The sequence below is a fragment of the Equus asinus genome, chromosome 1 (genome assembly GCF_041296235.1).
Source record: "Equus asinus isolate D_3611 breed Donkey chromosome 1, EquAss-T2T_v2, whole genome shotgun sequence".
Taxonomy (NCBI): Eukaryota; Metazoa; Chordata; class Mammalia; order Perissodactyla; family Equidae; genus Equus; species Equus asinus.
The window spans coordinates 203,491,874-203,517,705 of record NC_091790.1 but is presented as its reverse complement, the minus strand read 5'-3'; the positions used below and the strand labels follow the sequence as shown (position 1 = coordinate 203,517,705).

At 39.6% G+C, this 25,832-nt stretch overlaps 1 protein-coding gene across 14 annotated transcripts in view; it reads left to right on the top strand.

The window, feature by feature from the left end:
* KMT2C (lysine methyltransferase 2C) overlaps window positions 1-25,832 on the top strand; it is a 268,830-nt gene that overhangs the window by 220,870 nt on the left and 22,128 nt on the right. For 12 of the 14 annotated variants that reach the window (XM_044765689.2, XM_070516758.1, XM_044765692.2 and 9 more), the window contains 10 exons: window positions 242-2,173; window positions 2,627-2,919; window positions 4,203-6,028; window positions 7,143-7,254; window positions 10,295-10,373; window positions 11,918-11,981; window positions 13,812-14,044; window positions 17,585-19,309; window positions 23,959-24,171; window positions 24,878-25,042. In XM_044765689.2, coding sequence (XP_044621624.1) covers window positions 242-2,173; window positions 2,627-2,919; window positions 4,203-6,028; window positions 7,143-7,254; window positions 10,295-10,373; window positions 11,918-11,981; window positions 13,812-14,044; window positions 17,585-19,309; window positions 23,959-24,171; window positions 24,878-25,042 — 6,642 coding nt within the window. The remainder of the gene's footprint in view (window positions 1-241; window positions 2,174-2,626; window positions 2,920-4,202; window positions 6,029-7,142; window positions 7,255-10,294; window positions 10,374-11,917; window positions 11,982-13,811; window positions 14,045-17,584; window positions 19,310-23,958; window positions 24,172-24,877; window positions 25,043-25,832) is intronic. The other 2 variants (XM_070516741.1, XM_044765690.2) reach the window with 1 other exon arrangement.

Below are 25,832 nucleotides of genomic sequence, written 5' to 3'. Positions count from 1 at the left end.
CCTCAGTAAAATATATTTAAGTTGATTTGGGAAGTTTATTGAAGTATTATAAACAATATCAGTGTAAATGAGATATACTATGATGAATAATAATCTCTCCTCTTTAGGGATTATAATCTAATATGGGAGCAAGCTGGCAGCTGATGACATCAAACAAATTAATTTTCTGTTGCTTTTTTCTCCCATGACAGTTCTGTTCTTCCTTAACCATATGAGTGCTTTCTCTTTCCTATCGCAACAGCAAATGCGTCAGAAAAGTAAGCAGCAAGCTAAGATTGAAGCCACGCAAAAGCTTGAACAGGTCAAGAATGAGCAGCAGCAGCAGCAGCAGCAGCAGCAGCACCAACAGCAGCAGCAGCAGCACCAACAGCAACAGCAACAACAGTTTGCTTCTCAACCTCTCCTGGCACAGTCTGGCTCAGATACACCAAGTAGCGGGATACAGAGCCCCTTGACCCCTCAGCCTGGCAATGGAAATATGTCTCCTGCACAGTCATTCCATAAAGATCTGCTTACAAAGCAACTACCCAGCACCCCTACTTCTGCATCGTCAGATGATGTGTTTGTGAAACCACAAGCTCCTCCACCTCCTCCAACCCCATCTCGGATTTCCATTCAGGAGGGTCTGTCGCAGTCTCAGACTACTCAGCCGCCTTCACCACAGATGTTTTCACCTGGGTCTTCTAACTCCCGACCACCATCTCCAGTGGATCCTTATGCGAAAATGGTTGGTACCCCAAGACCACCTCCTGGGGCCCATTGTTTTTCCAGAAGAAATTCTGCTGCGCTAGTGGAAAATTGTGCACCTTTATCATCAGTATCTAGGCCCGCTCAAATGAGTGAGACGACAGCAAATAGGCCATCCCCAGTCAGAGATTTATGTTCTTCCTCCTCAACAAATAGTGACCCCTATGCAAAGCCTCCAGACACACCTAGGCCTGTGATGACAGAACAATTTCCCAAACCCTTGGGTCTACCCCGGTCCCCTATAGTTTCGGAACAAACTGCTAAAGGTCCTCTAGCAGCTGGAACCAATGATCAGTTTACTAAACCACCTCCTAGGGCAGATGTATTTCAAAGACAACGGATACCTGACCCATATGCACGACCCTTGTTGACACCTGCACCTGTTGATAGTGGTCCTGGACCTTTTAAGACTCCAATGCAGCCCCCTCCATCCTCCCAGGATCCTTATGGATCAGTGTCGCAGGCACCAAGGCGATTGTCTGTTGACCCTTATGAAAGGCCTGCTTTGACACCAAGACCTGTAGATAACTTTTCTCATAACCAGTCAAGTGATCCATATAGCCAGCCTCCCCTAACCCCACATGCAGCAATGAATGAATCTTTTGCCCATCCTTCAAGGGCCTTTTCCCAGCCTGGAACCCTATCAAGGCCAACATCTCAGGACCCATATTCCCAACCCCCAGGAACTCCACGACCTGTGGTAGATTCTTATCCTCAACCCTCAGGAACATCTCGCTCCAATCCAGACCCTTATTCTCAACCTCCTGGAACTCCCCGGCCCACCACGATTGATCCATATAGTCAGCAGCCACCAACCCCAAGGCCATCTACACAGACAGACTTGTTTGTTACATCTGCAACCAATCAGAGACATTCTGATCCATATGCTCATCCTCCTGGAACACCAAGACCTGGAATTTCTGTTCCTTACTCTCAGCCACCAGCAACACCAAGGCCAAGGATTTCAGAGGGTTTTCCTAGGTCCTCAATGACAAGACCAGTGCTTATGCCAAATCAAGATCCTTTCCTGCAGGCAGCACAAAGTCGAGGAGCAGCTTTATCTGGCTCATTGATAAGGCCACCTGAGGTATGTTCCCAAACACCTAGGCCACCTGGACCTGGTCTTTCAGACACGTTTAGCCGTGTTTCCCCATCTGCTGCTCCTGACCCCTGTGATCAGCCTCCACTGACTCCAAGATCTCAGTCTGACTCTTTTGGAACAAGTCAAGTCGCTCATGATGTTGCTGATCAGCCAAGGCCTGGATCAGAGGGGAACTTCAGTGCACCTTCAAACTCTCCAATGAATTCTCAAAGCCAACAGTTTTCCAGTGTCTCCCAACAGCCTGGACCTGTACCAACTTCAGGGGTCACTGATACACAGAATACTGTAAATATGTCTCAAGCAGATACAGAGAAATTGAGACAGGTAAACACGTTGTATGTTCTTAGATGTTTTAAATGTATTCTTTGAGAAAGCTGTTTACTTCAGCAAACTGAGTGATTTCTACATCCATGTTAAAGTTTATTGGTTTATTCTGTAGAATTTGTTGTGCTGTAAAGAAGAAAAGTGAAATTGATAAAATTAACACCAATTGAAATGGGTTTATTCTGTATCTAATTTCAATCTTCATGAATTTGTAAGGGCATTCTTAAATATGAAAGCTTTCAGTTTTGTCATAGTTGTCTGGCAAGGAAAAGGACCCAAATTATCAATTTATTTTTTATAACCTATTGAATAATTAAGTGCAACTAGTGTTTTATCGAACTTTGAAACATTAAGATACTTTAAACATTACCATAGTCACATATTGGAAGCATTAGGATTCAGAAAGCTGTTAGTTATCAGAAATCCCACTCATTTTTGTTTCTTTCCATTCAGCGGCAGAAGTTGCGTGAAATCATTCTCCAGCAGCAGCAGCAGAGGAAGCTGGCAGGTCGGCAGGAGAAAGGGTCGCAGGATCCAGCAGCAGTGCCTCATCCGGGGCCCCTGCAGCACTGGCAGCCGGAGAGCATCAGCCAGGCTTTTAGTAGGCCTCCACCCCCCTATCCTGGGAGCATGAGGTCGCCTGCTGTCCCTCCTCTAGGACCTAGATATGCTGTTTTCCCAAAAGATCCGCGTGGACCCTATCCTCCTGATGTTACTGCTATGGGGATGAGACCTCATGGATTTAGGTAATGCTTTTAATTTCATGCCAGATTTAAATTGCTATTAGAAGAAGGGAATAGACAAATGAAGCTACTTTTAATCCAGAAGTTGTTCCTGCTTTTTACTTCTTGATCCCTTTGAGATATAATCGCTGTTATTTTCCACTAATGAGAGGTCATAGGTTTTTTTTTCCTCTAAGAAATCTAAAAATATTCCCTTTTTTAATAAGTATTGGCTGTATTAGCATTACATTACAGCTAGAATGATATTGTTCATTATACCAGCCAAGTCTCTGACATGTAATTACCACGTTCAGTCAAAGCCTCCTGTGACATGATGAGTGAGAATTGTCCTCTCCCCAAATTTTAATTTACATTGTAAATATTTGTGGAGATTTCCAAATTGAAAGGTGGTTTTCTTTAGGAACTTTTGGTGATGGGATACGGTTGTAAAGTTAGTGGTTTCCCTTTTTGAAGTGAAGTTCCCTTTTTGAAAGGTCAAAGCCAAATTAGTTATTATTATAAGGAGATAGTTCTCTATGATATGCTTTTAGTTTTATCAGATATGCTTTTTAGTCTAATACCTAACTTCATGTTATAGTCATACCCTTATTTTCCTTTTTTCTTCCTCCTTAGTTATTTATGCCTGTTGCTTTGTTTTATACTTACTTGTAAATTATTCTTTCTAGAATGAGGTACAATATAAATAATAAAAACAGTATAATTTATTCATTTACTAAATCTTTACAGATGATGCCTGTCATTTTTTATCTCTTAGTACCTTCTGTCCTCATTCCTTCCAAGCAGATAGGTTGGTCTACCTAGTCATCATGCCTGTCTTTGTCTTCTCATGTGCTGCAGAGGCCTGTCAGTCTCTCTAGGACCATTTGGTAGACCTCCTACCTTCATTCAAGCATCCCCCTCAAATCAGCTTCCTCTATATAGCCTCCCTAAATGTACAAAAAAGAGATGGACTCTTATTCAGCTCCAGTAGTATTATGCTTATTTCTAAATAATTGCTTCCGTCTGCTTGGTGGCTGTTCCTTTGTCTCCATTTATGTTATCTGTCAGATCATGTCTTTAGAGGTCAAGCTTGGTCTTCACTGTGGGTACTTAGTAAAGATTTGCTTGCATATAGATACTTTATAAGTGCTTTCTAATGGTGATAATTTTGCTTTTGCTAAGTCATTGTATTTGGCAAAATTAATTTTGTATCTCAGTTTAATCTAAAACTTTTCCTCTTTCTCAACCTAACTCTAAATTCAACATAATCGTATTAACTAGTTGCTTTTTTTTTTTTTTTCTTTTAGATTTGGATTTCCAGGAGGTAGTCACGGTACTCTGTCATGTCAAGAACGCTTCCTTGTGCCTCCTCAACAAATACAAGGATCTGGAGTTCCTCCACAGCTGAGAAGATCACTATCTGTAGATATGACTAGGCCTTTAAATAATTCACAAATGAGTAATCCAGTTGGACTCCCTCAGCATTTTTCACCACAGAGTCTGCCAGTTCAGCAGCATAACATACTGGGTCAAGCATTTATTGAATTGAGGCATAGGGCCCCTGATGGAAGGCCACGGCTGCCCTTCACTGCTTCTCCTGGCAACGTTATAGAGGCCCCTTCTCACCCAAGACATGGAAACTTCATTGCTCGGCCAGACTTTGCAGGCCCTAGACACACAGACCCCATGAGACGCCCTTCCCAAGGTCTACCTAATCCGCTGCCTGTACATCCAAATTTGGAACAAGTGCCACCATCTCAGCAAGAGCAAGGTCATCCTGTCCATTCATCTTCTATGGTCATGAGGTCTCTGAGTCATCCCTTAGGTGGTGAATTTTCAGAGGCTACTTTATCATCATCTACACCAGCTGAAACAACATCTGATAATTTACAGATAACCACCCAGTCTTCCGATGGTCTTGAAGAAAAACTTGATTCTGATGATCCATCTGTAAAAGAACTAGATGTTAAAGACCTTGAGGGAGTTGAAGTCAAAGACTTGGATGATGAAGATCTTGAAAATTTAAATCTAGATACTGAGGATGGCAAGGGAGATGAATTGGATACTTTGGATAACTTGGAAACTAATGATCCCAATCTGGATGACCTCTTAAAGTCAGGAGAATTTGATATCATTGCATATACAGATCCAGAACTCGACCTAGGAGATAAGAAAAGCATGTTTAATGAGGAACTAGATCTTAACGTTCCAATTGATGATAAGTTAGATAATCAGTGTGTATCTACTGAACCAAAAAAAAAGGAACAAGAAGACAAAGCTGTGGTTGCTTCTGATAAACATTCTCCTTGGAAAAAATCCACTGTTACCAGTGAGATAAAAACAGAAGTACTGTCTCCAAATTCTAAAGGGGAAACCAAATGTGAAAGTGAGAGAAGTGATGAGGGTAAAGATAATGTTGACACTCCCTGCTCACAGGCTTCTGCTCACACAGACGTAAATGATGGAGAAAACCCTTCCCTGCAGTCTTGTGATACAGATTTACTTGAGAAAAGAACTAATCGAGAAACTGCTGGCTCCAACACAAGTGCTGTTCACGGATCTACTCAGCTGCCTGCTGAAGATGTAATAAACTCTTGTGGCATAACTGGATCAACTCCAGTTCTCTCCAGTTTACTTGCTAATGAGAAACCTGAGAATTCAGACATTAGACCACTGGGGTCTCCACCACCAACTTTGCCAGCCTCACCATCCAATCAGGTGTCAAATTTGCCTCCCCCTTTAGTGACACCACCTGGTCATATTTTGGATAATACCATGCCTTCTAACGTGACGGCAGTCTCTAGGGTAAATCATACTTTTCCTCAGGGTGTGCAGGTAAATCCTGGATTCATTCAGGGTCAGTCAACAGTTAATCATGGTTTTGGGACAGGAAAACCTACAAATCAAACTGTGCCTCTAACAAGTCAGTCTGGTACCAGTGGCCTGTCTGGACCCCAGCAGCTAATGATTCCTCCAACATTAGCCCATCAGAACAGAGAGAGGCCCCTCCTTCTAGAGGAACAGCCTCTGCTTCTGCAGGATCTTTTGGATCAAGAGAGGCAAGAACAGCAACAGCAGAGACAGATGCAAGCCATGATTCGCCAGCGGTCAGAACCGTTCTTCCCCAATATCGGTAGGAATTCCCACGTTTCGATAATAAGTACTGTGGGCATTAGGCTGGTGTGGGGTATGGTTGGAAGATTTCAATACTAAAATTACTGAGGGACTAGAGCACTAGGGGTCATATTTCTGTTCCTCCTTCAGCTTTAAAATGAAAAGTGATTAAGAGTTTTAGATTCCTCCCAGGTAAATCAAGAGATTCAAAACTCGAGTTTCAGACCTCCTCAGTTCTGTTACTTATGGTATGGTTTAATAGAAACAAGAGGCGTCTTCTTAATTATTTTCTTCTAACCATTCTTGTAACCATTTCAGAGTCATTGAATGGTGAATTTAAAGAAATTCTGATAGAAGTAAACTACTTACTGTCCTTTTGTTTATGATAAATGCTTGGCAATTTTTTGTCATATAAAGCTCTCTGACTTATTTCCAATAGCTTACTAAATCGGAAAATCAAAAACCACAAAACAGCAATGTGGTAAAAATACCTAAGTGCCCCTAAGAGTAAGAATTAGCAGTCAAAGGAGACATGTCTATGGCATGCTTTCTTCTAAACAATAAAATTGACCTTCTGTCCTATATATGTTACTAATTTCATCATATTGGTCCATTTCTTTTTCATTTATATGCAAAGATATCTTTTCTCAGTAGCCTATCCTTATTGCAAGGATATACCCCCAAGAAAGTGATATATTTTTCTCTTAAAGACTGATAACTAATTTAGTGGCATTCCTTAGTTTTGGAAATACTTGGAAATTCTCATTCGTGATGTTACATTACTAAAGAAGCAATTCTGATTAGCATTGCAAAAGTTTGCATGATAGGAATTGCATTGCTTTAGATTGCTATAATCTCCCTTAAATTTGACAAGCTTCTTGTTTTGATTCTTGCAGGACTAAGGTATTAAAGCATGCTTCAATTATGGATCACTGAGATGGATTAAATTCAGAATAAGGTTCTTACCATCTCATAATTCCTTACCTAGTGTAGAAACCTATGATAGTGATTATTAAATAATAAGGAATAAGAATCTATAAATTATATAATGTTTTGATAATTACATTTCCTCTTAGTGTAACTTGAACCAAGTACTATGAAATATGTAACTTTAAAATATATTTCTTCTTTAGATTTTGATGCAATTACAGATCCTATAATGAAAGCCAAAATGGTGGCCCTTAAAGGCATAAATAAAGTAATGGCACAAAACAATATGGGCATGCCACCAATGGTTATGAACAGGTAGGTGAAGATGTTTCTCATTCTTACTGTGCATCAAGAAGTGCGTGAAATTATTACTAGTTCCTAGAAAGAGCATTTAGTAACTCAAAAATCTGTATTCTAGGAATGAACAATAAGTACTTAAATTGGTTGTGATGTCAGCTGGATAGGATCAAATGTAAAATCCATACCAATGTAAGGATTTAATTTCCATTAATTTCAGGGTAAACATAAAACATTAGAAAGTTTGGAAGATTGACTTGATTAATCAGGAATCCAAAATATTTAAGTGTGTGTTCTTTTAAATACCTTTAGAATGGTTTAACACTAGCTAATAGCTGCTTGGGACAGAAATCTTTCATCTTCAATAGATGAAGATGAGCAGGAAAGTAAAAATTAAACTGTTCTGTGTCAAGAAAAGAAGATCGTTTATTTAAGCTTGTGAATAATTTTTTTTCCATTGACGGAACAACACAGAGAAAACAGTGGGACATTTCAGTGAAGATACTGAGTGATTAAGGCAACTGTGAATTTGGCTCTAAAATAAAATGTCCCCAAACTGAATTTGAATCAAAAAAAGTTGTGAGGAGTAGATAAGAGGACATTTGAAAGTTAGCAGTTAGAGAATTTCTAAGCTTTTTCACTGTTAGCAGAAAAATGGAAATTATGCATTAAAGAACTTTGACTATAAGAGTTGTGTTTAACTATCTGAATTTCTGAAATTAGAGTACTTATACCCACTAAAGGGTGTTAACCACAGGGCAGTGTTTCTTAAGTTTTGGTCATGGACCACCATCAGAATTATGTGGTAGTTTTTCAAAGAAAATGCAGGTTCCTTTACTCAGGCGCAGACCTGCTGAGTCAGAGTATCTGAAGGGGTGGCTGGAGGCCTGTGTTTTTAGTGAGTGCTGTGAATGAGTCTTGTGTGTATACTGCTCTTTGAGAACCTCTTATCAACAGGGTAGGCATAAAGCCCCAGGTTAGCCTAATGATCTGTTGAACAACTTTTTTTGTAAGAAGGAATGTGGATGATTTTGGAACTGAATATAAAACCTACATGAATTTAAGATAAACGTGATACTTCAGCTAAGTTGGGAATCCATGAAATTATAGCTCTTTTTGGTTGTTGAGATACTTCGAAAATGGTTAAGAAGCATTGTTGAGATCAAAGTAGAGACAATCATTTCTAAGGATTTTCATTATTGGACAGCATCTATTCACACCATTTCTCTATCATAAAGCTTCTTAACTTTTCTATGTCATGAACTTTTTGACATTCCAGTGAAGCGTTTGAATACCTGCTCAGAACATTTTATATGCAAAACCAAAAATATGGTATTACAAAACAAATCAATTATATTTGAAATATAGTTACTTAAAATTTAAAATTATGGTATATGTGCTTCTTAATCCATTTAACAAATTTAGCAGTAGGTCTGATAGCATAATTCCAAAATAATGATGAACCTAAATGACCTATTAGGTATGTGCTACAACTTTTGTTATGAAAATAATGTGAGTTCTGTTAGTGACAAAGTCATGGTACTGCTAATAATACTGTAGTTTCCTGCCTATAGTCAAAATAGAAGGAAATGCTAAATTTCATTTAGCACGTAGTTTAATATATGGGCCTCAGAATTAGAACCCCTGCTCTTTCAGCATTGTACCTCTACCAGTTAGACGTGGTGATGTAATAGTCACGTTAGGCATGTTGTTTGCTGTTTGAGTGTTTTGAAGAAGTGGAGGTGGTCGTCTCTCCTTAAAGTAGTGTGCTGTGTTGAATGAGGTCAACAGACAATGGAGTGATATTTGGATTAAGAGATCACTGCAGACTAGGGCTGTAATGAGGGCGGGGGGATAGATGAATCAAAAAACTGAGTGAAAAATTAAAAAGCATGTGTTCTAAATTCTATTAATATGTAAATACTAATGTAAAATATTTGGTGTATAATTTGGAAGTTGTGCCGTATGTATATCTTATGTTGAAGCATTTGGTAACTCTAGAGAAAGTGTTTTCATTCAAAAAAGTAATGTTTCTGTGAAGTATTCTAATTAGAATAAGTAACATTTTGCCAAATATTTTTAACCATATAGACTTTTTCTTGGTCAGAAACCAATTTTTGATTGGATTTAACATTAGATATAGAAATGTACAAAAATGTATGAAACTTCTTAATTGAGATACATCTTTTGTCTTAGAATTCAAAATATCTCAGGTATCCATTATTTTTAAATACAGATTGGAACAAAAAATTATTTTCTTAGAATTTATTTAATAAAACTGTGTCTTCACTATATTTTTTATCCAAAAGACTTGAGTTTATCTTAAGGTATAATGAGGCATTTAAAAGAGAGTGAAGCCTCTGGAGCAGCCTAGTTGGCTGCTTATCGCAGCCTCACTAGTCATTGTAGGGGCAGTTACTTACTCTCTGAATCTTCCTTTTATCATAAGGAAAATGAGAGGAGTAAGAGTCCACCCTTCACACAGTTGTTTGTTGTTAGTGCCGTCCGGTCGATTGCGACTCCTAGTGCCCGTGTGCACAGCAGAGCGGAACCCTGCCCAGTTGTTTGCACCACCCTCTCACCTGCCAGCCTGTATCAGACAAGCTCCACTGCTGTTCATAGGGTTTTTAACGCCAATTTTTTCAGAAGTGGGTGGCCAGGTCCTTCTTCCTAGTCCGTCTCAGTCTGGAAACTCCACTGAAACCTGTCCACCACCAGTGGCATAGCTTTCAGCATCACAGCAACATGCAGCCGCCACAGTGTGACAACCTACAGACTGGTGGTGTGGTTCCCTGACCCGAAAACAAACCCAGGCCATGGCGGTGAGAGCGCCGAATCTGAACCCCTTAGACCGCCAGGGCTGGCTGGCTTCATGCAGTGGTCGTGAGGATTCACTGTGGTGGGTACACCAAAAATAGGGTTTTAGTAAAATGTTTTTGATGAGGAAGACATTCCCATTAATTACTCTTTCTTCCTTGGAAGAGAAAATTGTTCATCACTTAAAATAATTTTCATTCTAAAGGCTCATCATTTGATAATTACTCCTTCCTTTCTGTAGGTTCCCCTTTATGGGCCAGTCGGTGACCGGAACACAGACCAGTGAAGGGCAGAACCTCCTGCCACAGGCGATGGCTCAGGTATTGCTGCTTGTAGTTACTCGCTCCAGAATGCACGTTTTCCCGTTTCTCACCAAACGTCTTCTGTATATTGAGACCACTTCTAGAAAGTAGTACAAGCCTTAGAACACTGCCAGAATATATTATTGGCTCAGCAGAAATAGACATTTTATTACTCTTTTAAGGGAAAGACAAATTAAAGTTTAAAAATTGACAGTAATTTCAGAAAAAGACCTATCTATTTAAGAGTAGACAGTCACTTGGAGGGAAACCAAATGCTTAGAGTTTTGGTTTTGCTTTTATTTACTTTTAACTCTACAAAAACATTTTCATCTCCTACGTTTTAGAATTAATCTATTACATTGAAAATGTAAAACTGCTATAAACATTAGAAAATAATGATTATAATCGTTCTTTTTAGATATAGTCAGGTTCTACTATTTATTTCTTGGAATAATTCAGTTTTTTGAATATTCACCATTCATAATAATCAGCTTTAAGTGTAAATATTTAATGTCAAGCAATGTCCAGGAAAATAGAACTGCTCATTTCATGTAGTGTTTTCTTCAGTGATTTTTTTTTTTTTTTCAAGTATCGGCCTCAAAAAAGAAGCTACTTACTATGTGTCTTTTTGGAATTTTCTTTTTTGCCCTGCCAGTTGTGCTTTAGATTTATTATGCTGATAATTATATATTTTTCATTTTTAAGAGAGACACCATCTGATACCCTGGAAAAAGCATAGGCTTCAATAGCTGAGTTAAAAAGAAAAAAAATCTCAGTTCCACTATGAATTTACCGTGTAACTTTGGGCAGGTTCTTTAAGCTCTGTTTTCTGATCTGTCAGCTGTCGCCTCACCTGTGCTGTAAAGATGGGGTGTAGTACATTCTGGCTGCCACTTTGCAGTTGTTACCTTGTATACAGCTCATGTCTAACAGAACTTGTAACAACTGAGGAAATGTTTTTTCAAAGTTAATTTTATTTATCAATTGTTACCAGGGAATTGTGAGATTAATAACTGTTTATTCAGTCACCCTGGAAGAAACAAGACATTTAATTAGAAAGTAAGACTAATATTTTTAATTAGTGTGTATTTGTTGTAGTGTTTGTGCAGGTTAAAGACGCTGATTCTTGCCTATAAATAACTTTCTGTTGTGGGGTGGAATTACGTCCTAAATCCGGAACCCATGTTTATGTCTTTAATTGAGAGGCAACCAGGTAGATTTCATCAAAAAGTGGGCTTTTATGTGGATCTCTAGCTAAATACTAACAATATTTGATTTGCCTTACTATTATATTTCTGATGAATAATCTCTTACCTCAAACATAATTGTTTTTCAACTGAAATCTAGAAAATATAACAGTTCAGAGATAGTTTTAAATTTTCAGAAATTAGGTTGTCACCACTAAATTCATTCTGCTTTAAATAAAAAGCATAGCTTTAAAGATGTCTTAAGAAATTTAAGGGTTTTTTTCCCTTCCATTTCTTTTTCTTTCTTTTTCGTAAGTTTTTTCCCCTTTAACTGAAATGTGGAATAAACCTATTTGTAAATTTTACTTATTTTAGGATGGCAGTATAACACATCAGATTTCTAGGCCTAATCCTCCAAATTTTGGTCCAGGCTTTGTCAGTAAGTATAAATCTGCTAAGTTACCTGTTCTCTGGGATTGCTTGTGTGCACTCTATCTGTCTTCTTCTGAAACCGTGGCTTAGGTTAGGTGTGCTATTTTTAACTCTGAGTGCCCTCATCTTTTAGGAAATATCACTGCCCTATTAGGACTCTTTACCTCAAGGCATGTATTTTCATTGCTTTTTTTCTCTGTGCATGAAGAATTAGAGATAAATATTTTAATACAGAAAAATCATCTTCCCCATTCTCTTCAATATTGTTGTTGCTCTTTTTGTATGTAGATCGGGCACTTTACAATCTGTAAAATTAAACCACTTCTTGCTCTAATGACTGTCTACCTAAGTGACAAGGACACTAAATGGGAACAACAAAGGGAATATGCTTAGAAATAAGTTGGGTTAGCAGCATGGTGTGAAGCTCGAGGATAGGATGCCACTGAATCCTTCCTAGTTATCTTCAGGGGTCCCACGGTGGTGCAGGATAGTATTTAAAGTTCTCCCCAAACTCAACCTTTCTGAAATCTTCAGACTGTTTAGCTAACATTTTTTTCACCATTATTTTTCGTTTTGCTCACCTCTGCTCTCCTGGTTCCAGAAACCAGAAAGGCTTTCCTTGCGGTAGGTCTCATTCTACCAGAAGCAGAACTTCTGAAATCTTGTGAAAAAGCCTGTTCTTGAAAAATGCCCTTCAAATTTAGTAGACTAGATTTCCAGTTCATACATGTACTGGAACTTGTGGGTTTAGGAACAAACCCAAAGTCTGACCTTTTGAAATTACCCCTGCATTAATTATTATTATAATTTGAATATATATATGCATTAAAAGCAAGTAAACTACTATAACCAACTGGCTTTTTCTGGCTTTATTGTGCCCATTGGCTTTGGTTGGATTCTTATTGTATAACAATATTCTGTTATCATTGATGTAATTTTTCAGCTAATGTCCTTCTTGGAATTGTATTTATTCATTTCTTTGTCTTATAGTGAGTCAAAAAGGTATATTCTGAATTTCACTGCCATAGGATGACTTTTTTTTTTTTGACTTGGTATCAGTGAAGTAAAGTGCCCTTAAAGAATAAAGAAGGAATATTGGTACAAGATGAAGAGATATAACTATTTGGGGAGATATTAATGACAGTCATAAAAGTAAAAAAGATTTTACTTGGTTAATTTTTCCCTACCTTTGCTTATTTATAGAAGTATAAATTAGAAAATTTATAAAAATTACCAATGTTTTTATCTTATAGATTTCCTTTATAAAGCATAGACTTCATATTGGTTCTTTCTAAAACATTCTAGGTTCCCTCCCTCTCAGTTTATGACAGTTTTTCAGTATTAAGAAATAGGGAAACCTTATAAACTTAGGTAAATCAGCATGGGAAATGACAACTAATCCATGCTCTGGAGCTTTAGTGAGGGTATATCTTCTTACTTTGTCTCTTCAAAATCTGTAAAGTTGAATTAATAAAATACACATATAATTTAATATGTAGTTTGGCTTGAGGGTTAGAAAATTTGATAGTTTGGTAGACAAAAGCATTCCATTAGATAGAAGTCTTCTGCTTTTTAAAGATTGGAGTTATAGTATTTTTACGTATGAAGTTAACCTATGTGCTAAGAACAAGCATTCTTTGGTTTTCTCAAATAAATATTTTTCCGAAATCTCCTATTTATAGTTACATGCTGGTCTAATAGTTAGTATTGTGTTTTCAAAGTATTTATTACAAGGTCATGATGAAACTGTGTTTCCTTACAAAGTGGATTTGTGTAACTTTTGTACTGTTAGACTCTTTAGAAAATTAACACAGATGAATTTTTAATTTTTCCTCAGATGATTCACAACGTAAGCAGTATGAAGAATGGCTTCAGGACACCCAGCAGCTTCTTCAGATGCAGCAGAAATACCTTGAAGAACAAATTGGTGCACATAGAAAATCTAAGAAGGCCCTTTCAGCTAAACAGCGTACTGCCAAGAAAGCTGGGCGTGAGTTTCCAGAGGAGGACGCGGAGCAGCTCAAGCACGTCACTGAGCAGCAAAGCATGGTTCAGAAGCAGCTAGAGCAGGTAATACACAGGTTTGCAAAATGGAAACAGTTCTGTGTTTTTATTGATATTTTAAAGATTTTATTTTTTGTTTTTCTCCCCAAAGCCCCCAGGTACATAGTTGTGTATTTTTAGTTGTGGGTCCTTCTAGTTGTGGCATGTGGGATGCCGCCTCAGCATGGCTTCACAAGTGGTGCCATGTCCGAGCCCAGGATCCGAACTGGCAAAATCCTGGGCTGCCAAAGGGGAGTCCGCGAATTTAACCACTTGGCCACGGCACCAGCCCCCGAAACAGTTGTTATTGAGTAGATGTTTGGGTCTGTCATTCATTAATGCTAGAGTATTTTGGTTAGTGTTAAATGGCATACAAAAGTACACTGTGAAAAGTGACAGCTCTCAGACCTCTTACTCACTGAACACATAGCAGCCCCAGTCCTTTCCCTAGAGTAATGGTCACACAGCATGTACTTCCTAAGTGCTGCTGGATAGGTTAATTCTCATAATCCTGACTTAGCACAACTGTTTTCATACTTTGATATGAAACTGGTGTAGTTGGTATAGCTTGGGAAAACTCAGTTACTTTCCCTGCACTGAGAAGTCACCATGCAGGGTCTTCAGCTTTCCTGAGGACGGAACTCCCGGGAGGCCCTGGGTTCAGGCGGGAACAAGAGGCAGGGCCCGAGAAGTGGTTTTTCACTTGGGTTGACCTTTTCTTTACTGTCTCCTTTGGTCCCCGGGTTTTTAGTGGAATTTCAGATACAGCGTTTGAGTCATTCTGGTGATTTTTTTCATTGTATGTTTTTATTATTTCTTCTCAATATTTTGGTCTTAAAATACATTGGTATATCTTATGTAACAGACTCATTCCTGAAAAGTGAAATCATTTTGCTGTTTTTTTCCATTATAAACCACGTGTTTCTCAAAATGCTCTGGTGAAATAAATTATACTTAAGTAAAATTTAAAATTTTTATTGAAAATAAAACAATAATAATGTTCAAAATGGGTTAGGAGCACACTCCTAGAATTTACGCAAGTGAATTAAAAATAAGTTCACACAAAAATCTGTACATGAATATTTATAGCAGCTCTATTCCTAGTCACTAAAAACTGGAAACACCCCGGTATCCTTGAGTGGTGAATGGTTGCACAAGATGTGGTAAGGCACACCTCAGAGGTACTGCGGGTTCAGTTCCAGACCACCACAATAAAGCAAATATTGCAATAAAGTGAGCCACGTGAATTTTTTTGTTTCCCAGCGTGTATAAAAGTTATGTTTACACCATAGTCTACTAAGTGTGCAAAAGCATTATGTCTAAAAAACAACACACACACCTCACCAAAATGTGACAGATACATGAAATGAGCCAATGCTATTGGAAAAAATGGTGCTAATAGACTTGCTCAATGCAGGGTTGCTTTCGATTTTTAAAAACACTATCTGCGAAGCACAGTGAAGCGAGCTGTGCCTGGACATCCATACAGTGGGTACTACAGAGCAACAAAAAAGAAGGAGCTGCTGATATCACAGCAGCCTGGGTGGCTCTCAGAGTGTTATGCTGGGCAAAAGAAGCTAGTCCCAAAGGTTGTATACTGATGGCGTTTATTCAACATTCTTGAAATGACAAAATTGGAAGGATGGACAATAGTTTTCGTGGTTGTCAGGGCTTAGGGATGGAGGGAGGAGGGTTTGACTACAGACGGGTAGCATGAGGGTGTTTTCTAGGGGGTTAGAACTCTTCTGTATCTTGATTGTGGTGATGGCTACGCTAATCTCTGTGTTAAAGATCATAGAACCGTACACAAAAAAAGTCAGTTTTGCTTTTGTCAATTTTAATATTTAAAATAAAATTGAAAAGTGATCCAAATGTTAATAGTAGAAAAGGAGGAGGAGTTCAGAGTAGCTTGACTAAATAAAAATCGGAGTGCTTTCTGTGCAATGAACACTCTGGGACACACATTCACATACATTGTCTGATTTAACCTGCCCTTCTGAAGAAGTCAGTGTTACCCCCATTTTACACATGACGAATCTGGTGAGTCCTTGCAGACGTGGGTACCATGTTTGCTCGTAGCTGGCTGTTGGATTAGGGATCTGGACTCCAAGCTGTGGCTACCACAACAATGTACCAACAGTAAAGTGATTGTAATTCCTATTGTTTAAACTAGGACCATTCTAGAATGGGAGGTTTCTTTTCTCTTTAAATTTACTCTCTGGATCCCTGTTCATTGCAAGCAAATATTCTTTTAAGGATAGGTATTTCTTATAAGGTATTTTTAGTACTTTTATTGCCTTCTGGTGTATTTCTATAAATTCTTTATGATGAGGGCCTAGTTTTTGCATATCCATGGATCAAATCCTATTTAGAAATTGATACTGTACTTGGAAAATGGGACACGTCATCTGTTACTATATAGTTGCCAACAATCCAGTGTAATCTTATTAAGCAATTGATAACATTTTTTAACGTAGTTTAAAATGTCATAGGAAAAGCACAGACCACTCTCTGTATCCCAGATACTGTTCTAGGTGCTTTGTGCATATTCATACTGCTTCAGCAGTCCAGTAGTCATTCCTCAGTGCTAGCCAATAAACTGGTCAGGAAAGACCAGAAAATAAGATAGCAGTCATATACTGGGGAACAGGCCAAAACCATTACGTGCAGAGAAGATGCTAGTCTGCCTGGGAAACTGAAGAAAATAAATTGAAAAACTCTTAGAACTACTGGGTTCAGTATACTAGTATAATATATATCCAAAAATAGAATGCTTTTGAAGGATATGTACATCATCTTGCATCCCTTCCTCCCCGGTTCCCCGAGTGAGCTGGTACATCCTCAAGACGTGGGTTGCATTTTTACTGAGAGTGGTTCATAGTGTCTGGCACATTGGGGCACAAAGGTTTTTGGAATGACACAAGTCAGTCATTATATTAGGAGCCTATTAGGAACTATTCAAAACATCACCTCAGAGCTTGTATATATTTTGGAAATTGTAATTTGGTATGTTGCCCATGAAGTTCAGAGAGTCTAGTCTGTTTACCTGGAGGGGAGGATGTGGTATACATGCTAGTAGGTCCTCTTGTTTTAACATGTTGTGCAATTTTGTATATTTAAGAAATGAAATCTTAATGCGTTTAAATGGTTAAAGTTTGAGTTAAATCCCACAGTTATTCTAACCTTTTGTATTAATGGAACTTCTAAGGCATCCTGTGTAGCTTTTGTTTATTCTTTTATCTTACTTTTTGATGTGTAGTTTAAATAGTTTCCTGTTCACAGTAAGGTTTTTCTTAAAATTTATTTCAGAAAAATGTGTTTTGAATTTTTCAGTATTTCATATGTAAAGAAGTAGAAAAATTCTGTTGTGAAGAAGATTGGCAGTCTCTAGTTAATGTTTATCAGTCTAATTTTTTGTGATTTTTGCCGTTGCCTAAGCAAAATATTTTTGCCTCTACAAGATCTAACTGCCTTCTGTATAACCCTCCACCATAATTATCAGCCACTGTTTTAGTTTGATACCCGTAATGTATATAAATGGGTTAAGATTTAATTTTGTCATTTCAGATTCGTAAACAGCAGAAAGAGCATGCCGAGTTGATTGAAGATTACCGGATCAAGCAGCAGCAGCAGCAGCAGCAGCAGCAGCAGTGTGCACTGGCCCCGCCTGCTGTAATGCCGGGTGTCCAGCCACAGCCTCCCCTAGTTCCAGGTGCCACCCCGTCCACCATGAGCCAGCCCAGCTTCCCCATGGTGCCACAGCAGCTACAGCACCAGCAGCACACAGCGGTCATTTCTGGCCACACTAGCCCTGCTAGAATGCCCAGTTTACCTGGATGGCAGCCTCCCAGTGCTCCTGCTCACCTCCCCCTCAATCCTCCTAGGATTCAGCCTCCACTTGCTCAATTACCAATAAAAACTTGCACATCAGCCCCAGGGACAGTGTCAAATGCAAATCCACAGAGTGGACCACCACCACGGGTGGAATTTGATGACAATAATCCCTTTAGTGAAAGTTTTCAAGAACGGGAACGTAAGGAACGTTTACGAGAACAGCAGGAAAGACAGCGAATCCAACTCATGCAAGAAGTAGATAGGCAAAGAGCTCTGCAACAGAGGATGGAAATGGAGCAACATGGCATGATGGGCTCGGAGCTAGGCAGTAGGACACCTGTGTCCCAGGTTCCATTCTACACTTCTGACCTGCCTTGTGATTTTATGCAACCTCCAAGACCTCTGCAGCAGTCTCCACAACACCAACAGCAAATAGGGCAGGTTTTACAGCAACAGAATATGCAGGGATCTCTTAATTCACCCCCCACCCAGACTTTCATGCAGACCAATGAGCGAAGGCAGATAGGACCTCCACCTCCGTCATTTGTTGCTGATTCACCATCAATTCCTGGTGGAAGCCCAAATTTCCCTCCTGTTAAGCAGGTCCATGGAGGTCTTTCTGGGGCCAGCTTCCAGCAGTCCCCGGTGAGGCCTTTTACACCTGCTTTACCTGCAGCACCTCCTGTAGCTAATAGCAGTCTCCCGTGTAGCCAAGACCCCGCTGTAACCCATGGACAGAGTTATCCAGGATCAACCCAGTCTCTCATTCAGTTGTATTCTGATATAATCCCAGAAGAAAAAGGGAAAAAGAAAAGAACGAGAAAGAAGAAGAAAGATGACGATACAGAATCCACCAAGGCACCATCAACTCCCCATTCAGATATAACTGCTCCCCCGACTCCGAGTATCTCAGAAACTACCTCCACTCCCACAGTGAACACCCCCAGCGAGCCTCCTCAGCAAGCAGAACCCGAGTCGGTGGAACCGGTTGACCCATCGACACCTAACATGGCAGCAGGCCAGCTGTGTACAGAATTAGAAAATAAAGTGCCCAATAGTGATTTCTCACAAGGAACTCCAAATCAACAGAGTTATGCAAATCCAGAGGTGGATAAGCTCTCCGTGGAAACGCCTGCCACAACTGAAGAGATGAAACTGGAGACTTCTGAGCTGGAGCAGTGCCCAGGCCAAGAGGGGCCTAGATTGGAGGAACAGCCCGGGAACAAGGCTGAAGAGAAAGCTGTGGCCGGTCGTGTCTCCTCAGGGCAGAGTCCTCCCCATTCAGCTGGGGCCCCTGCCACCAAAGGAGATTCAGGCAATGAACTTCTGAAGCATCTGCTGAAAAATAAAAAGTCCTCTTCCCTTTTGAATCAAAAACCTGAAGGCAGTTTTTGTTCCGAAGATGACTGTACAAAGGATAACAAACTAGTTGAAAGGCAGAACCCAACTGAAGGATTGGTAAGTGCGACTCATGAAAACTACTCCAACTTTCTTTTCCTTTTATTTTAAATTATAGCAGATTAGTACCAACCACTATATTAATTTCAACACTTTTGTACCTCTTTACTCTAAAGGACCAATTTTTATTTTGTTATTTCTACCTCCATGGACCCCATGTTTGACTTATATCCATAAATTAAGTAATAATTTGTTTACCATATTTTTCAAAAATCAAAGACATGTAGTAATGCATGTCATATGTAACGTGTGCTAGTCAGCTGATGACTGCCATATTGAGTTGATCTAACCAAAGCAAAGAAGTAAATGTCTATGTATCTTTATTGCAAATAAGTGTGCAGTTTCCGTTAACCTCTTTGAAATACAGAAGGTAGCTCCTGCACCCCATTAATACCCTTGGGGTCCCTCAGGGATAACCTGTATTGGGAGTCCGTCATGTTGCAATGTATTACGACTTAATGTTATACAAACTCAATCTTACATGTAGATCCTCTTTTATCTTTGTAGTTTTCCATGTATCAATATTCTGCTCTTTTTAAGTTATAAAACATTGGGTTTGATTTTGTGTTTTCATTTGTTTGAAGAGTTTCCTTTTAAATATACCTTTACAAGTTTTCATCTCCTCCATTTCAGTGAACTTCCTTGCGATATTTCCCAAACTGGGGTTTCTGGATCTTAGGAATTGGTCTGCTGGATGGCTCTTGCTTCCTTATCTTTCAAAAGCTGCAGTATCATTACTGGTGTATTCACAAAGCTTTCCCTACAGTGCTTCTCAAATTGGATTTTATAATCTTCATCTTTTAATTGGATGGGGGCGGGGTGTGGTATTTAGTTGTCTAAGTTTGCTTATTTAAGATTGTTAATGAAGCCTTTCTTTTTACAAGTGTTTTCAGTAGAGGTTGAGTGTTAACCGAATAGATTCATGTCATTTTTGTAAATTTTAGTGGTATTTTCAGTTATATTTGTCACCTGCAAGTATGCCCAGTCTCTAGCCACTGTGTCCATTGCGTCCTGTGTCCCTAGGAGTACTCAACCACTTGCAGGCCCCTGCATGTCCTTCTGATCTCCATACATGGCCATACGCTGCTGTTTCTGCCTGCTTTGTGCTCCCTTCTTTTTTACATCTGATCAGTAATCTTTTTGTCTTTTAAAACTCAGTTCTGGAATCATCTTCTCCAGATAACTTTCTCAGCTCAACCAATCTCAAATATGTGTTGATACCCATGTGTTCACATAGCAGTTTCTATAGTACCACTTAACATAAATAGCTCCTTGAAGGGCACAGACTGTATCTTAAGCACTTTTATATCCTCAGTACCTAATATAGTACTTAGCACATAGTAAGTATTCAGTGTATTGAAGTTAAGTCCTAATACTGGTGATTATATATAAGAAAATAGAGAGAGAGGGTGTTATGATAGGAAAAGGGATGAGATCATTGTATATGTATATGTATAAAGGTCTGGACTCTGGCACATGTTCTCATGTCCATTTGGGAGGGCGGCATGGGGGAGGGGCACTTTATTACTAGGGGTAATGACTCCTTACCACAGGCCAGGTGTTGTGTTATGCTGAGCACGTGCCCCTAAGATACCCTTTAATCATATGGCAGGTACAGTTATCCCCATGGTATAAACAATGAAGTTCATTTACTTTCTCATCACGCTTAAGGCAAAATAACTGTGGCCATAGTTTTAGACCCAGTTTTTCGCCCTTCTGATCTGTTTTCTTATACATAAATTGCAATTAGGATAAGAACACTCTCCTAGTTGTAGTGGAGTGGTGAAGCCTTCTTGCGCACTTTGAGAGGTTGAACCACTCAGCCTGCGTTAAATCCATGTTTCATCACTGCCTGGTGGTGTGACCTGCACAGGTCAGCCTTTCTGTGCCTTGGTTTCCTCATCTGCAAAACAGGATTAATACTCCCTATTGTGTGGCGCAAACAGGATTAATACTCCCTATCATGTAGCGCTGGCACAAGGGTAAGGAGTTAAAAGACACATTGTGCTTATAATATTGTTGTAAAAGGTGCATACCTTTGACCTAGCAATTACATATTTAGGAATCTGGCATAAGGAATGTAAGAATCTAATATGTGCAAAGATGTAACTGCATGAGTAGCTAATATCCTGTCTCTACTAACAGAAAAAATGAGAGAAAGAAAACAACCTAAATCTACTACACAGTTATTGATTAAATTCTTATTTCTGTGGATCTGTATCTGAATAATATACAGATTTTTTTTGGTAGCACTTAAAATTTATCCTATATAAGAATGTTTAATGTCACAAGCAGCCAACCATATGTCAAGTTTAAAAAGTAGCCACTAGGGGCCAGCCCAGTGGCACAGCGGTTAAGTTCGCACATTCCAGTTCGCCGGTTTGGATCCCCGGTGTGGACACAGCACCACTTGGCAGCCAGGCTGTGGTAGGCATCCCATGTATAAAGTAGAGGAAGATGGGCATGGATGTCAGCTCAGGGCCAATCTGGAGGATTGGCAGTAGTTAGCTCAGGGCTAATCTTCCTCAAAAAAAAAAAAAAGCCACCAAAATAAAAGAATACAAGGTGTGGTCCATCGTGTCTTTAACAAAATATATATAGCCATAGGTAAAAGATCAAAAACAGATACTTTACAATGTTAACTCTTTTTACCTCAGGCAGACTTTTGGATGATTTTTAATCTCGTGTGCTCTTCTATGATTAAAAGTATTCTTTGAAATGTATTCATGTCTGCCTTTTAAGGTCGTGGTGAGGATTAGAGATGATGTCTGTACAGCACTCACAGTGCCTCACCCATCCATACCTAATAAGCAGTTGCGTTATGAGTCTCTTAGAGGCCAATAAGATTCTTAGACCCTGGCTGCTCGAAGTGCAGTCCTCAAGGATTAGCGGTGTGGACCTCACCTGCAGCTTTTAAGACAAGCAGACTGTCATGCTCCGGCACAGACCTGCCAGTCAGAATGAGTGTCTGAACAAGGTCCCAGGCGAGTCACATACATATGAATAGACAGAGGCACAGCGCTCAGCCTGCGGTTCTCAGAAGCACCAGGAGGGCTTGTTAAGACACAGAGCGCTGGGCCTCGCTCCCAGGGTTTCTGATTCGGTAGGTAGGTCTTGGGTAGGACCAGAGAATTTAGTTTTCTAACCAGTCCCAGGTGTTGCTGCTTCTGCTGCTCTGGAGCCTGACTGCCCTTTGAGAACCATTGATCTAGCCCCAGGATAGGCAGTTTGCGCCAGCTTCCACCTCTTCCCGTCGTTCTATGAGCTAAGAATGGTTTTCAGACTTTTAAATGGTTGGAAAAATCTAAAGAAGAGTAATATTTTATAACGTGAAAATTATAGGAATTCAAGGTTCAGTGTCCGTGAATTTAAAAAGTTTTATGGGAACACAGCCAAGCTCCTTCGTTTATGAGTTGTGGCTGCATTTCCAGGACCAGAGCAGAGAGTTGAGTAGTTACAGCAGGTGCTGTGTGGCCTACAAAGCTAAATATTTGCTATTTGACCCTTTACAGAAAAATTTTGCTGCCCATGCTCTAAGCCATTTAGAATATATCTGGAAACTATAATCTTCAAACCCTCAAAGATTCAATGCAGAATATATTAAAATAAGTTCAACTGGGGCCGGCCCGGTGGTGCAGTGGTTAAGTGCACACGTTCTGCTTCGGCAGCCTGGGGTTCGCTGGTTCGAATCCCGGGTGCAGACATGACACGCTTGGCAAAGCTATGCTGTGGTAGGCGTCCCACATATAAAGTAGAGGAAGATGGGCACTGATGTTAGCTCAGGGCCAGTCTTCCTCAGCAAAAAGAGGAGGGTTGGCAGATGTTAGCTCAGGGCTAGTCTTCCTCAAAAAAAGAAAAGAAGTTCAACTGTAGTTGCCTTTAGCAAAGTATAACTATCAGATTTAGAAATAATGGCCCCTAAAAAATACTCCTATATTTTTAGGTATTGATAGCTCTACCTTTTAAAAACCTTTTCGAGGACTGGTTTATTCTCACCACTTCTTAACCATAAAGCAAAGACAAAAGTAAAGGTTTATTTGCTATCATACAGATCCTCTTTCATTGATTTCAAGTAGATAGTAGTTATTATTCAGTCAAATGTCTAATTGTGAGCTAATCTGAAAGACCAAAGTTGTTTTTTATTGATTCCTGTGGCTAGCTGTTCCTCTCACCTAAGAGGCATCAGCTGTGAAGCTTTCCTGGCGCCTGTCCATTGTTTCTGCAAACTTGAATTTCACCCACTTCTAAGGGAAGCCCAAAATTACTCACCCAGACCACTGCGCAGAGGCCCCACAGCCGCCTGGCTAAGAGCACCCCCTTCCTGCACAGCTTCCAGTGAGCAGGAGTAAGGGGCTGTGGGCTGCCACTGGCACCAGTGTGGTCAGGCCTGAGGAGTAATCCGTCCTCTGAAAGGAAAAATAGCCACACTTGAGAGCTCTGCTCTTTGCTCAGGCTTTGCAGGTTACTGATTTCCATACTCGAGAATAGTGCTTGAGAAAAAAGAGACCATTTGATGCCACCGTCTTCCCACCTTAACTTTTAGTACCCATATTAGGAATGTGTGTCATAGGATGGAAGTGGATTTGCATGAACTGAAAATCAGACATGTGAATAGTTCACTTATTTCTTGACATTTCCAATTATATTAGCAAACTTTGGGGGCTCAAATGCAAGGTGGTTTTGGATGTGGCAACAACCAGTTGCCAAAAGCAGATGGAGGAAGCGAAACCAAGAAACAGCGAAGCAAACGGACTCCGAGGACTGGGGAGAAGGCAGCGCCTCGCTCAAAGAAAAGGAAAAAGGAGGAGGAGGAGAAGCAAGCGGTGTATTCTACCACGGACACCTTCACGCACCTGAGACAGGTGAGTCCTTCACTGCAGCCCCTTTGAAAATACAAGGAAGTGAGACATCAAATGCTTTTTCAACCCTATGAAACTGAAACTCTCTTTATTGCCATCATTTCCTAATTAGAGAGTTACAGGGATAAAAGACATCTCAACAAGGAACCTAATAGATTTCCCATTTGCAAGCAAAATTGCACCTTATCCTATTGGCATCTGAAAATTGTAGTGAAATGGATTGGTAGGTGATGGTCAAGATTTACTTATGTTCAAAAGGAGCAGCCTCAGCACCAAGAAAAATTCTGTCCGCATTACTTGTGACTCTGGATGAAAGGAAATGCAGCTGCTGGTCTCTCTGCATAGTAACCTCTACTCTTACACCTTTGCGGTTGTTGCAGAATGGGGGAGACAGCCACTAAGAGTGCCATTCATGGTACCTAGCCTCAGTTCGCACCCTGATTCTTGCTGAGCAAAGATAAGGAATGTGTTTTTCTTGTTAGATGCCGGGCAGCATCTCTTTAAGACAGATAAGAATAAAGCTTATTTTTAAATATATCTCAAAGATTCTGTAGTCTCTCTCACTTATTCCAGCATTTTGATACTTGAAATTTTTAAGTCTTACTTTTCTCAAGCCTTATTTGACTAAGTTGCCTTGGGTCTTAGAAAAGTTGAGAAACACTCTGTTTTGTTTATCGTGTACATTACTCTTAAATGTGTTTTTTAATAGCAGCTCTCTCTGCTCCCTCTAATGGAACCAATCATTGGAGTGAACTTTGCGCACTTTCTTCCTTATGGCAGTGGCCAATTTAATAGTGGGAATCGACTTCTAGGAACTTTTGGCAGTGCTACCCTTGAAGGGGTTTCGGATTACTATTCTCAGTTGATCTACAAGGTATGTTTCTTTGCCAAGGTGTCACTTGCTTCCCTCTTTGGATACCGTGTCAGAATTGGTAGAGCGTGTCTTGTTTTCCATCTAGTTTACATCTAATCTTCCAAGTTTCAATGAAAAGGTTAAAATTTTACCAGGTGAAGTGTTTTTAATATGAACATTTGAAATTTTTGTATAGGTAAGAATACAAATTGTGGAAAACATTCATTATATATTTCCATGGTAGAGAAAATACTTATTTCCCTGTAACCTTCATTAACTCTTTTTTTTTTTTTTTTTTTAAGATTGGCACCTGAGCTAACAACTGTTACCAGTCTTCTTCTTTTTTTCCCCCTGCTTTTCCTTTCCAAATCCCCCCAGTACACAGTTGCACATCTTAATTGTGGCATGTGGATGCCGCCTCAGCATGGCCTGACGAGCGGTGCCCTTTCCGCACCCAGGTTCCGAACTGGTGAAACCCTGGGCCTCCGCAGCGGAGCAAGCGAACTCAACCACTCGGCCACGGGGCCGGCCCCTATTAACTCTTAAAATGAATCCAAATTCGCAGTAAATAAAATAAAAAATATAGTTAGGAATTTACCCAGAAAATGAAATCAAAAAATTAAAAAATGTATTTTTTCTTATAATTTAGTTACTACTTGCAACTATGCACTAATTCTTAGCCTTCTAAAATAATATCAAACTAAATCAAGTTTATCTTTTGGTATTTTTTTAAAACATTCTTTACTTCACATCTGACTTACATAAAATGATCTTTTTTACAAAAGTATTTGAGAGGATCATCAGTTTTCCT